General features: G+C 46.5%; 1 protein-coding gene across 4 annotated transcripts in view; it reads left to right on the forward strand.

Moving 5' to 3' along the window:
* Window positions 1-14,088, forward strand: part of Gas7 (growth arrest specific 7) — a 230,518-nt gene that overhangs the window by 155,688 nt on the left and 60,742 nt on the right. For all 4 annotated transcript variants that reach the window (XM_027946796.2, XM_027946793.2, XM_027946799.2 and 1 more), the window contains exon 3: window positions 13,355-13,435. In XM_027946796.2, coding sequence (XP_027802597.1) covers window positions 13,355-13,435 — 81 coding nt within the window. The remainder of the gene's footprint in view (window positions 1-13,354; window positions 13,436-14,088) is intronic.

The following is a 14,088-nucleotide window of genomic DNA, read 5'->3' on the forward strand; positions in this document are numbered from 1 at the left end:
AGTGTCATGGGATGGGGGACAGGGAGGTGACAGTTGGGCTGTGTCAGCACTCTGGAATCCTGGTGAGCTGTCTGCAAAGACAGGACAGTACAGTGGATGTCACCTGCCCACAGAAGCATTTGATTCTGTGAATGCAGTTCTTAAAAACATCCAATGAGTTGCCAACATTGAAAAATTTGGAAGTTTTTTTTTTTTTTTTTTTTGTCAGCAATTAGAGGCTTAACCTCCTGTTGGACCCACCTTCCTGCCTGTCATGGTTCAGATATGAGGTAACCCCCAAAAGCTCCTTTGTAAGACTATGAAAGAATTTTCAGAGGTGAAATGATTGGATTATGAGGGGTGTAACCTAATCAATGGGTTCATGCACTGGTATGGGAAAATGGAGCAATAATAATAGGTAGCGTGTGGCTGGAGGATGTGCCTTTGGGGTTCATATTTGTCCCCTGATGAGTGGAACTCACTCTCTGCTTCCTGGCCATCATGCACAGAGCTGGTTTTCTCTTCCACACCCTTCTGACATGATATTCTGCCTCATCTTGGGCCCAGGGCTATGGAGTCAGCCGACTATGGACTGAACCTCTGAAATTGTGAGCCAAAATAAACTTTTCCTCCTATAAATTGTTTTTGTCAGGTATTTTGGTCACAGCAATGAAAAGCTGCCTATCTGAATGCAGCTGGGTGGAGCTGAGAAGGTCCCCTCTCCTGGTGGGTTTTTTTTTTTTTTTTTCAGTTCCGCTGAACCTCATACATATATTGTCCGTGTCCAGTTCTGTAGGTGTTTGAGTTTTATTTAGCCCTATGTTCAGACAGAGCCTCGTGATTTTGCATCAAATATTGCAGGTAAGAGGTGGCATCAGACACAAAGTTGGGAAGATATTTTATGAATGCTCTTGGAAATGGGAGATGATGAACAAGGACCAAGCAAGAGAATAAAGAATCTGGGGAGAGACAACTGACTGGTCAGTGGTTATGAAGCATCAGTTGCAAGAGGGTCCTTTAAACTCATTCTTCTGATAGGATCTGGCTAAATGGCCCAGGCAGACCTTGAACTTGTGATCTTTGTGTCTTAGCCTCCTGAGTCACTGACATTACAGGTGTGCGCCACCACACCCTGCTGGGTTTGGACAGATCTAACCAGTGTAGCTATTTAGAAGGTCAGATGCTATGGAGTCAGTGAAAATTCTCACACAACTGGAAATTATCTGTAGGTTAGATTCTAATAAGTGAGTGGGCAAGGATCATGGGAATTGATTTTCAAGCAACAAGTGTTTGCTTAAATGACTTCTCTGTGCCCAGTCCTAATTACCCACTTGGATGGCTTCTTGCAGGGCAGGTGTGGGCAAACACAATGCAAACAGCTACATGCTTGCAAAGACCAAAGCCTTCCTGAAGTGGATATGGATTGTTAAATGGGACTTTCCTTGCGGGTTGGCCTCGATTTTCCTTCCTGCATGCATATACCTCTAAAGGTTCCTTCCGGCTCAAAAAACAAATTTTGCAAAACCATGAGTTGCAAGCCCAAAGTGCTCATCACCCACCACTGTTTGGGAATGTTCTTCCATAGGTAAAGCTGGCAGGATTTCCCGTGGGTGAGATCTTTATTGTTGGAGGCAGATCTTGGAGTGCGGTAACAGCTTTTTGTTATTTCAATCCGAGTCGGATTCCAAAGTAGGCAGCACTCTTCCAAGAGGTGTGGGTGGAAGAAAGTGGGGTGAGAAGTTAGTCATGCAAGATGCCCGTGTTTGCTGCATGCCCACTCCCTGTGAGCATTTGCTGAACCATGCATTGGGACCACCAAGACGCACAGGGGTCTTGTCGTCCTTGGACAGATGGTGGACTGTGGTTTAACAAGGCTCCTGTCCTCTTGTGGACTGGGGTTAATTCCTATGTGCATAGCCAAGACACCTCCCACCCCAGAAGAAATGGAATTAATCCAGTGGTCTTTTGCAAGGATAGATAGGAGCACAACATGCCCCTTCCCCTAAAACTGGGCCAGGTTTTTAACTCCTTAGTAGCTAGATCGTGGGGCTCTCATGTGGGTCCTGATGATAGAGATGAAAACCTCAAACACTTTGAAAGCGCCCTATTGGGTTCATCCTTTCCCTGGGGCTCTCTCGGATCTGCTTGATATAGATTGTTCATCCCTCCTCCCTCCTTTCCTCTTTTGGAAGGAGCCACTGAGCTACATCCCAGCCCTTTTTCTTATGTTACTTCCAAACAGGGTGGCACTGAGTTGCCCAGCCTGGCCTCGAACTTGGGAATCCTCCTACTTCAGCCTCCTGAGTTGCTGAGTTTACAGACATACCTGGCATTGATATAGTTTCTACAGTTTTTATTGGTGTTGTTGTTGGTAGTGGTTCGTTGGTTTGGTTTGGTTCCTTTAGCCATTTGATTTTTTTTTTTTTAATTATTCAAAGCTTGTTTTTGTACATGTAGCTTTCTGACTCTATGCTTATACTGGCAACCTTTCACAGTGATTTTCTGCTTCTCAAAGTGTGCTTGATCCTGCCATGCGCACATGTAGCACACATAGAACCACTTATGCCCTGTTTACGTGGGGTTTTTTGTTTGTTTGTTTGTTTGCTTGCTTGCTTGCTTTATACAACCTTCTAAGACCTTTAGGGCTCACAACACAAGGCCCTGGAATACTGCCTAGGCCATGCTGTCTTCAGATTCTGGGGCTTTCCCAGCCCTCTTGATATCAAAGTAAACAATGTTTTTGCCAGGGGTTCGGGACAGCCTGGTTTTGTTAGAAGCTGTATTGTGGGAAAGATATCGCTCCAGGAGGGGGGAAAAAAGAACTGCTATCACTTCCAGTAAGCACTACGTGATTGGTGGAAACGTACTGAGCAGAGGGTACATTCAAGTTAGGCATAGTTCTTGGGTGGTTTTGATTCTTGGACTTTTATTTTTAACCACCCTACTGCTGACACCTGGATGAAGTAGCACCTGCTATACTGGGAAGGTCCTTTCTTGACTTCATTAAGGCCAGAAATGATTGGCCTTAATGGTTGATTGATTGATCACAGTGCTAGGGATCAAATCCTACCTCATGCTACCAGGAAAGTGCTTTGCTACTGAGCCACACCCACAGTGCAAGGCCAGGGATTCCCACCGTGGTCTTCCCAAGCAGCAGGACGGCATCACCTGACATTTGTTAGACATACAAATCCTCAGGCTCCAGGCCAGACCCCAAAAATCAGAAACTGGAGGTCAGGCCTCATGATCTGAATTTTAACCTACCCTCCAGGTAATTGTATGGTGCTCTAAAGTCTGAGGAACTCTACCTGAAGCTCACCTTGAAGCCTGCCCCTCCTCCTAGCATCTTAGCATTTTGCTGAATAGATGAAAAATTCATGAAATTCAAAGATCTCTTTGCAGGAAGTTTTTTGTACTGGTTTTCCCCTTGCAGGACTAAGCATTGAACTCAGGGGTGCTTCTACCACTGAGCTCCATCCTGAGCCCTTTTTATTTTATTTTTTTTTTTATTTTGAGATGGGGTCTTGCTGAGTTGCCCAGGCTGGCCTTGAACTTGCGATCCTCCTGCCTCAGCCTCCTGAGTCACTGAGATGACAGTCGTGTATCACACTTGGCTACAAAGAGGTTTCTAAACCTGCTCGTGCAAAATTTTATTTCATTCAGTTCTAAAATGCTTCCTATTTCATCCCCATTTCATGTGATCTTCTCTGCCCCAAAATGCCCCTGCTTGATTTGCAAGAACAGCTTGAGAAGAGCTTCTTTTGCTGAAAATTTCTATACACATTTTACAGCGCTGGTCTGTGATATGGACATCTCCTATGGTCCTGAAAGAGTCTGGGCCCTGGAGGCGTGGGAGGTATGTCCCTGGGGCTGAATGGCTTTCCTTGGGAATCTAGCAGGTTTGCAGGTGCCTCTGTGGCTGCACCTCAAAGAGATTATTGTCTATTTCCATTTCCCAAAATAATTTTAGGTTTTTCTGACAATTTGCCCAGTCCTGTGAAAAGCAACACTCTCAGTGATTTCAAGCATTATTTATAAACCTAAAGTCACACCTTTTACTGGAAAGTCTTCTATATAAAGATGAGCAATGCAGCGCTACTGAAGTTAATAAATGCCGAGTTTCTCAGAAAATAAACAACCACCACAAAAAAAAGGTGATGTATGAGTAGGAAACACTGGTTTATGGAGAAGCTTCTGAGCGGTTGAGTGGAATGAGTGGTAGGCAACGTCTCTGTAGAGACATTATAGAAGTCCTCCTGGGGCCTGTTACAAACCCACAATTCAGTAGTGTCACAGAAGAATATTACAGAGACCAATCTAATGCCCCCATGGATGGGGCAGTGTGGCTTGCAGGATGTCCTTGGGCAGGTTTTTTTCTATTTATAAAACTAAAAAGCCACTCGTGCTAGCTTTTACAAAGGACACATGACCAAAGAACTGGGAAATCATATTTGTCCCTTGTTCAAAAAGCATTTGTTGACTAATTCTGCCTTCTATCATTGTCCTGTGAAGTACTTCTTTATCCTGTGCTGAACGAGTCTGCCTATTTCTTGTCCTTTTTTTTTTCCCATAGATCTTTCTCTTCATTCCTACACCAATGCCACACATTTTCATCTAGCTTTCTATCATGGGAATTTCCCATATATGTTAGCCCACCCTCATCCATGAAGGATATGTTCCCAGACCCCCAGTGGATGCCCGAAACCACAGATAGTATCAAGCACTAGATAGACTGTGCTTTTTTTTTTTCACATACAGCAAATAAATTTATAAATTAGGCACAGGAAGAGATCAAGAATAGCAGTAATAAAGTTGAACAATTATAGCATTGTACTGTGATAAAGTTATGTGAAGGTGATCTCTCTTAAAATATCTTATTTTTAATTATAAGTTTTCACTTCAAAGAAGCACTTTCATCTTCTCTTTGGCCTATCTGAATTGCCAGCATCACTGTTAGTGCACTTTGAGGCAATTATTAAGTAGTATAAGGGTTGCTTAGACACAAATACCTTGATACTGTGACAGTTGAACTGAACATTAACAGGTGGGTAATATATACAGTATGGATACACTGAACAAAGTATCTACTACTTTGTTCCTGGGTATAATGAAGCAGGATGGTACAAGATGTCATCATGCTCCTTAGAATGGTGCACAATTTAAAACTTATGAATTGTTTATTTCTGGAATCTTCTATTTAATATTTTTTGGACCATGGTTGACCTTGGGTAACTGAAACTGGAGAAAGTGAAACCACAGATGTGGGGGTGCTATGCATGGTAAAACATTCAAATGCAGCATACTGTAAACATGTAGTCTTTTTACTTTGGTATGAGCCAGCATACCAAACGGATGAGCCAGATTTGAATGTTCCATGTGTATCAGCAATTTTCCATGTACATGTAGGCATATATGTTTGAATTGCACCCTTCTGTAAAGGGTGAGGATTTTTTGGTACTTATTGGTGTGTTCTGGAGATCCTTCTCACTTTCACAGCTGGACAGATTCCCTCCTGTCAATCTCACATAGTCAGTGCCCTGTGGGTGGACAGTTAGGTTGTTTCCTGGGCACTTTCTCCAGCTAACAAAAGATGCTCCAAAAAGTAGACATTAACTTGCATCATTGTACATGGAGAACTGCTGTTTGGTCAAAGGATAGATGCACTGGGGATTTAGGTATCTTCAAATTGCCTTTCAAAGAGAGGCGTACTCACCTGCTTTTCCAGATCCTCACTGAAGAAGGATTATCAGTCTTGAAAGATCTAATTTATCCCATGGATTACAAAATAGTATCTGGCTGGGTGCAGTGGCACACATCTCATTCCAGCAACTTGAGAGGTCGAGGCAGTAGGGTCATGAGTTGGAGGCCCGTCTCAGCAATTTAGTGAGGCCCTAAGCAACTTAGTGAGACCCTGTCTTAAAATTAAAAAAAAAAAAAAAAGGGCTGGGGATATAGTTGAGTGGTAAAGTCCCCATCCCCACCCTGGGTTCAATCCCCAGTACCAAAAATAAAAGAAAAAAAATAGTGTCTAGGGCTGGGGTTGTAGCTCAGTGGTAGAGCACTTGCTTAGCATGTGTGAGGCACTAGATTAGATCCTCAGTATTGTGTATAAATAAATAAAATCAAGGTTCATTGACAACTTAAAAAATTTTTAAATACTGTTAGTCTTAGCTTGTGTTGCCCTAATTTTGAGTGAAAATTAACATTTTTTTATTGATTGCATATAATCGTTTTTCTGAAAACCATCCTCATGTGTGGGTTTTGCTCTTTTTGTTATTTATTTGTTTATTTTTGCAGTGCTGGGCATTGAATACAGAGCCATGTGCATGGCAGGCCAGCTGAACCACTGAGCCACATTCCTAGCGCCTCTGCTTTTTATAAATTGGACTGTTACTGCTTTGTAATTCATACGATGGGAGGGAATTGGGACTCTAACCTCCTCTGCCTGGCCCCTTCTAAGTCTTTCTTTCTGTCTCTTTATCTTTCTTTTTATCTACACACATACACACACAGGCATGCTTTTTTTAAATCAGCCGTTAGCCACGTTCCTGAACTTGGTTCTAGTTGTTGCTTTGAGTGAGTCTTCATTCATCAAAACTTCCTTGAATGCCCATTCTGCAGGGTGCCTGGGAGAGACAGGGATTCATTAATTAATAGTCTCAGCCCTCAGATTATGTCTGGTGGGAGTGGTGGACAGGAAAGTATGTCTTATAGGAAGCAGTTGCTCACCCAGATGGTCTGTCAAGTGCCAGAGGACAGGGAGGAGACTGTGAGATTCCCATGCCCCTCCCCAGGGCTCAGAAAGTCAGACTGACAGTTGCAAAGGGCACATGGGCTGGACCATCAGGTCATGCCTTTCCCTCCTCGGCTCTGTCCATGCCAAACACCTGGGAACACTGCTCCCTAAAACTCACCTGTGCTGTCCCCTAACTCTGGGTTTCAGCCCCTGAGACTTAAGGTAAGACTTTAACAGGGAGGGTAGGCCTTCCCGTCGCTCCTCACCCCTTTCCACTTCTAGAACCTTCTCTGTGCAACCTTGGCCCTCTCTGCAGTGCTCACGGCCCTTGCTCTGCCTCCTCTCTCATTTTCACTTGTTCTAGGACAGACTCCAATTTGCAAAATGCTCCTGGGAACTCAAATAGACAACCAAGCCTCACACCAAGCGGCGGCTCTCTGGAGACCCATGTTAACCTGGTATTTTCAGAAGGTTGGGAAGGAGACTGTGGGCATTTCCAGGGCTCCTTGATTAAACCCTATACTGCTGCCATGTACCTTGCTTCATCATAAGCCTGAATCATCCCTGGGTTTGGTTTTGTTCTTGTTTTTTGGTTTTTCCAGTCCAGGCACCTCCTTATCTAGGATGGCGTTCCATAGTGACATCACTATGGATTACATCTGCTTTTCCCATATCTGGTTTATGACTGAGATTGATTAATAAAAATGATGATTTCTGGGTTCCCACTCAAACCTGCCAAACCAGAATCTCCAGGTCTGAGAATCTGTGTTTCTAATAAATAGCCCCAGTGATTGGGATGAGTAACCAAATTTGGGCAATGAGACCAGAGCTTTGTCAAGGACCTGTGCTTAACTTCTGTGTTCCAAATCCCCACCCTTGGGATTAGATAGTGGTTCTTTCTTGGCACCTGCTCACAGTCTTCTTGCACTGTAAGATGGGGCATCATGCCTGTGAGCTGGCACACTATGGGCTCAATGAGAACATGTGTCTTCCTACAATCCTCATTGCCCTTCAACCCAAGTTGGGGTAGATGATCTAGAGATGCCCACTGTGTTTGTGCCGGTCTGCACTTATAAGGAGGTTGGTGAATCAAGGATTCTCTGGCCAACTCTGGCTCTGCCCTTTACCAGGGCCTCTGGGAAAGCCAGAGCCAGACCAGAGCCTGTTTCAGGCACATGTCAAAGAACCGGTGCACCACAGGGCCCGGGTACATCCCATTGGTGTTATCAGCCTGTGTTATCTATCAAATTTGGCACCAGCGCCACTGACCCCCTGTGAATCATGGAATTACTCTAAGATCTTGTGAGTTGTTGGAGTAGGAAATTGGGAGACACTGATAGTGATGTTTCTGTGGTTCACTTAGGGACACCCCAACAGCTTCAGCAATATTCAAGAAGGCATTTGGTCTCCTCTTCAGCATCAGAGAGAGCCCTGCTTCACCCCTCTCTAGGAGACGTCCTCTATAGAGGCATGAAATAAAGGGTTGAGGCAGGGAGTTGGTATCTGGGGTGGAAGTTGGGAAGCAGAGGAGAGGGGAAAGGTCTGGAGAGGATATTGGTGTTTGGAGTCTGTGAGGGTTTGCTCTCTGTCAGAAACTGCTGGAAGCTGTAAGTGCCACGTGGACTTCACAGATCACAAGCCTAGGACTACTGTATTGTCATCCCCACTTCCCAACAAGGAAACAGGCTGAGGAACGTGGTCATTCAGTTACAAGGACTCCACCTGGGATGTAAGCGTTTGTCTATAAGCCAATCCCTGGATTCCTAAGGACCTTAGACTGCCTCAAAATAATTAAGGAGTATCTTAAAACACCAGAGCCAGGTCTTTATTCCACTTCTTTTATTTCTTACAACTAAGCCCCCGTCTCCAAATTCTCTTCTTCTTCAGAGCAAGAGGAGTCTCATTGCACAAGGGAGTTTTCCTGGGTATCAGGCTGTGTGAGGGCTTCTACCAACTCCTGAGAAGTGAAAGGGTTTTAGCTTTTACCCCTCCCCTTCTCCCCCACCACCCCATGCTTGACCCCCTGGAAGATCTCAGGTCCCCAGGACTTAGAGTCTATCAGGATACAGACTCTGGGACCCAGTAGCTGTGGTGAACTCTACAGTCTGCTGGAGGTGGCAGATGTTGGAGAGAAGCGTTTGTGTTTTCCTATTTACTGAGAGTCTTTTCCTGCCAGGGAATCTGAGCTGTGTGAGAACAGAGTCAGGGTACCTTTGTAGAAGCCAGACGTGGATTGGGAGGAGGCTTCCCGAGTGAGACTTTCTGTAATGATTTAATGGAGCTGTTGTTCCTGGTGCCACTGGACCCTTCAGGAATCTTCTGTATGCCCACAGGGTGAGAAGCAAGCCTGGAGGAGGCTGGCTCCCGGGCCGGGGACTGGGGAATGTCCTAGCCTAAGCTCCTTCTTCCCTCCAGCCCTGCCTGAGCAAGACACCCACAGATCCCAGCAGCATCTCCGTCCTTGGGGGTAGAGGAAGTGCCACCAGGGACGCATGCAGAGATGCAGAGGCCCATGGATGGTCTCTGAAACACTCTGGCCCATACACTTAAGCTCCTGCTGCCCCTCTGGAGGGTATTAGGACAGAGCCCAAGATAACCTCCACCTCTGGAGCACTGACCAGCTGGATGGAGAGAGATAACATCCATAAGGGGCATATCATGGGCACTGGAGGTGCTGAGGGAATGTGGTGGCCCAGTCCAGGAAGCCCGCTTGGAGGTGGCCACTGGGTCATGTCACAGAACAAAGAGGAGAGGACTTCATGGATCTCATATCAATGACTGCTAAAGGCCCCCAAACTTTCTCCTTTGGGTTGATGCTTGCGGTTATTTCACCTATGGCCACTGGGGGCAGCAGAGAGTAAGCACCCGGCCAAGGAAATGGGCCAAGGCCAAGGCCAAGGCAGGAGACCCAGAGGGGCCACCAAGGCTTAAAGATGGGCTTGTGGCAGATCCCTCCTGCGACCTTTAGAGGCCTAGTCCAGGGATTCCTTGTGACTTTAACCCTGCATTGCTCCTAACGCAGGAAATCTTGACAAGGGAAAATGAAGTCTGAAAGTGACTGTTTAAAATTAATAACTCCTACATGGCTCACGGTTTTGAAAATGTTTTAAGTTTTCCTTCCTTCTTTCTTCCTCTCTCTCTTCCCCTCTTTCTTCTCTTCCTTCTTTCCAGTACTGGGAAATGACCCCCAAAGGGACTTTAACCACTGCGCTACATCCCCAGTCTTTCTTATCCATTTATTTATTTAAAAAAAAAATATTTACTTATTTATGTATTTTTTTTTTCAGTTTTAGTTGGACACATTATTTTGTTTTTATGTGGTGCTGAGGTTCGAACCCAGCGCCTCATGTATGCTAGGCGAGCGTGCTACCACTGAGCCACAACCCCAGCCCCTTACTTATTTATTTTTGGGACAGGTTGCTGAGGTTGTCTTTGAACTTGTGATCCTCCTGCCTCAGCCTCCCAAATTACTGGGACTACAGGCATGAGCCGCTGCGCCTGGCCATCATTATTATTTCAAAGTTTGTGCTTTGAAGCTCAGATCCACCTAGCTTTCAACTTTTCAGTGATACTCTCTCTTTACAAGTCCCAGCTACAGACATTCACAAATCAGGCACCCATTCACTGATGGGGGTGGGATTAGCATCCCTGACTCTGAGCACTGACCAGCTCTCTGGGGCTGGTTTCACTCGTGGTCAGACATTTGTGTGTGCTTGGCTTCGCTGGCTTCAGTGGAAAAGGTCCATGCAGAGTTGTTGCCATTAGGGAAAAAAATGTGTGTGGCTCAGGTTGGGTGGGAAGAGGGTCTCATTCCTTCCACCCTGACCTCATTATGCTTCCCACAGGGACCGAGGCCTTCATGGCAGTGACTGTTAGCAGGAGTGTAGGCGGTCACCTGGGATGACCTAGGGCCCTGGGGAAGGAAGCCCAGAGGATGCAAAAGGGCCTCCATCCAGGGTTCCTTGGACTCTGGGCAGCCTGCTTCAATCTCCCCTTGGCTTGGTCAAGCATCATCAGCAGATCAGGGAGTGTTTTATTGGAAAAGACTTGGAAACGGCTCCCACTCCCTCCCTGTGGGTGGTATGGTCATCTGAATGGGGTTGGTTCTGATGTTAGTGAGGTCACCCAGCCAGAGCCCCAGTGGCTCTCTCCAGATGGCCTGGCCAGGCCTGGTCTGGCTGCACTCCCCCAGGCTCCAGGCTCTCAGCTGTCTTTTTGTGTCTTGGGCCAGACAAGTCTGGCCAGGACATGGACAGGCTAGGCTGAGCCTGTTGCATGGCCCCTGATGGAGCCCAGTCTTTCCTCTGGTGACTAATGTCCCTGACCTTATTTTAAAAAAGAAGACCAACCAGCTGATGTGTGGACTCTGCTATTTTACCTGGTGACTGTAGCAGGCGCCTGCCTTGACTGCTCCTTCCATCCAATCACCCATTTATCCATCTTGTGTCCCTACTACCCGGAAGCCACCACCAAGCACCAGGGACACAAAGACAGAGCTTGACTTTTCGACATGCAGTATTTAGAGAAGCTGCTGGTACAGTATCGCATTGAACAGTTCAGGAGGCTGCTGGAGGAGGCTCTGCATCCCTCTGGAGAGCTGGCCTCTACATTGAGGCCTGGAAGGCTTCTCTCCTTGTACTTGCTAACCTGGATCATTTCCAATTGCCCCAGGTGGCTGCTTTGTGGGGGAAGCTCTCCTTCCTGGTTGTTTTTGGGGTGTTTGTTTGTTTTCTGGGGAGTGGAACCCAGGGCCTTGAGCATGCTAGCACCTGCTCTGGGCCAGCCTCATCTTGCTCTTTTGGAAGTGGTTTGCTCATGGAAGTCCCATCGTGTTTCCATTTCTAGCCTGGCTTCTTTCTGTGTGGCCCTGTGCCCAACGTTAGGGGCTGGATGCACATCAACCTACTTAACGTTCATTGCAACCCTCTTTATGTCCGGTTGTCATCCCCATTGTACAGCTGACAGAATACAGAGCGTAGGTGATTCTAGAGGTCACCCAGCATGTAAATGGCCTGTCCTTGAAGGCTTTCATTTTATTTTATTTTTTTATTTTTTGGTGCCAGGGATTGAACCCAGGGGTGCTTTAACCACTAAACCACATTCCCAGCCCTTTTTATTTTTTATTTTGAAACAGGGTCTCTCTGAGTTGCTCTGGGCCTTGCTAAGTTGTTGAGGCTGGCTTTGAACTCTCGATCCTCCTGCCTCAGCCTCCAGAGGAGCCGCTGGGATTTCAGGCGTGCACCAGCCTGCCGAGAAGGAACTCAGTTCTTTTAAATCCCAGTGGAGAGAAGCCATCAAAAGGGTTTTGGTTTTGATTTCAGTGTTTGAAACAAATTCCCAGGTGATAGAATTTTTTTTTTCAATTTTTTCTTTTTTTTAAATTTTTTTTATATTTTATTATATCTACCCATAAATAACTACGGAAAAGTTCAATATGAGCATTTGGCATTATATCAACAACCCTCTCAGATGTGAAACATCATTGAACTCATTTAACAGAGGAGGAAACTGAGGGTCTGAGAGGATAAGGAGCTTGGCCCAGGTTATGCTGGTGGTAGGAGGCCAAACCGAGTGGCTGCTACCCCTCAAGCCTCAGCCCTGTGCTATGGGGTTTGGGAAAGGTAGTCACAAAAGTTGGGGCATGAAGCCAAAGCCCAGTATGACTTTTGTCTCATTTTAAACATGAACACATGCTTACTTAACGAAAGGACATGTAGACACCAAATATCCATAGCAATGACCTCTGGTATGGGATTATAGCAATACTTACTTTTTTTCTATGTGTTTTCCTCAACTTTCAAATTTATATAGTGAGAAAGTTGGATTGGGGGATTTTTGTTTGCTGGGTTGGTTTTTGTACTGGGGGGGTTGAACCCAGGGGCCCTTTACCACTGAGCTACACCTTCAGTTCTTTCTGTTTTGATTTTGAGGGAGGGTCTTACTAAATTACCCACGCTGGCCTCGAATCGGCAATCCTCCTACCTCAGCCTCCCAAATTACTGGAATTACAGGAATGTGTCCCCATATCCAGCCCAGAGAATATTATTCTTATCACCAGATAACTTGTAAGAAGTCTGTGTTCCCAACCGCCAAACAGGTCTAGTTAGTCCTGATAATAGAGCTGCAGGAGTACTTCTCTTTCTGATTGGACTGTGTGGCTCATCAGAAGAGGGAGAGGTGCCCTGGAGATACGTGGCCCCAGTTCTAAACCAGGCAGAAAGGGTAGAATCGTAGAGTCGGGAAAGGTCCTTGGAAATCCATCCCCAGCTGGGAGAGGGCTCCTGACGACAGATCCAGGACCAGGGCTCCTTCCTGCATGCTTTGGAGTTATCAGGTGACAGTGGGCGTTTGGGAAGAAATGCCCAGTCAGCAGCTGGGGGCCCGGGACTAGGTTTTGGAGCATTGAGGACAGAAGTGGAGGGGCAGGTAGGGTGAGGTTCCTAGGGATGTTTTAGGGGATCCCAGCTGGGAGCCTACCTCCTCTGACCCATCCACTTGGAGAAAGGCCCCCCAGCAAAGAGCAGCTCTGTTGTCACAAGGGACAGGTGTGTGGGCGGAAACCATCTCGTGTGGCTCTGGGAGACTCAAGTTCTATGCAATGAAATTCTTAAAGTGATTTTGTTTTTTGTCTTTGACCAGAGACCACCTGGGAACGTCCCAGCAGTTCTCCTGGGATTCCAGCCAGCCCTGGCCCTCACAGGAGCTCTCTGCCTCCAACAGGTACGGTCCACGCACCCATTCGGGGCAATGGGGAGAGGCCACACATCCACCTCCCGGGCCGAGACTCTGGGTCCTGGGGGCTGAGCCCTGCTTTGGGATCTTATAGCCCAGACCTGGGGAGGGGTCAGGCCGGGCAGTTCCCTTAACGCCTGTTGCCCAGCAGTTTGGTAACTCCCTGGTAGTGACGGTGACAGCTGTGGTGGCCTCACGCTCCTGCCCACTCGGGGGGCTTTGGGTGAGGAGATGGTTGGGTGAAGTCAAGTATCAAGAGATCATCCCTGAAGTGGAGACAAAACTCCTGTGTGTGGCTTTGGTGGGCATCAAAGAGTAGCAACTAAAAGGAGACCCATTTGCACAGGGCAGCTCTCAAACAGAACATTCTGGAAAGGTAATGGGATTCTTTGTAAGAATGTGAGTTCTCTGTCTTCTAATGGAGGCCTTCAAGGTCAACATGCGTGTGATCGGTGGAGTGTACTTCTGAGATATCAGGAGGAGGGTTGCAGGGCCTATCAGCCAGGAGAAGAGTTTCTGATTTCTTGTGGTTTAAGCCTTTTTGAGATGTCACCTCTTCCAGGAAGCCTTCCCTGACTGTTCTGTTTAGTGCCCTCACACATTTCCTCTGGATCACAGCACTGTGTTGCTTTACTGAACTC

This window comes from Marmota flaviventris, chromosome 17, assembly GCF_047511675.1.
Source record: "Marmota flaviventris isolate mMarFla1 chromosome 17, mMarFla1.hap1, whole genome shotgun sequence".
Lineage (NCBI taxonomy): Eukaryota > Metazoa > Chordata > Mammalia > Rodentia > Sciuridae > Marmota > Marmota flaviventris.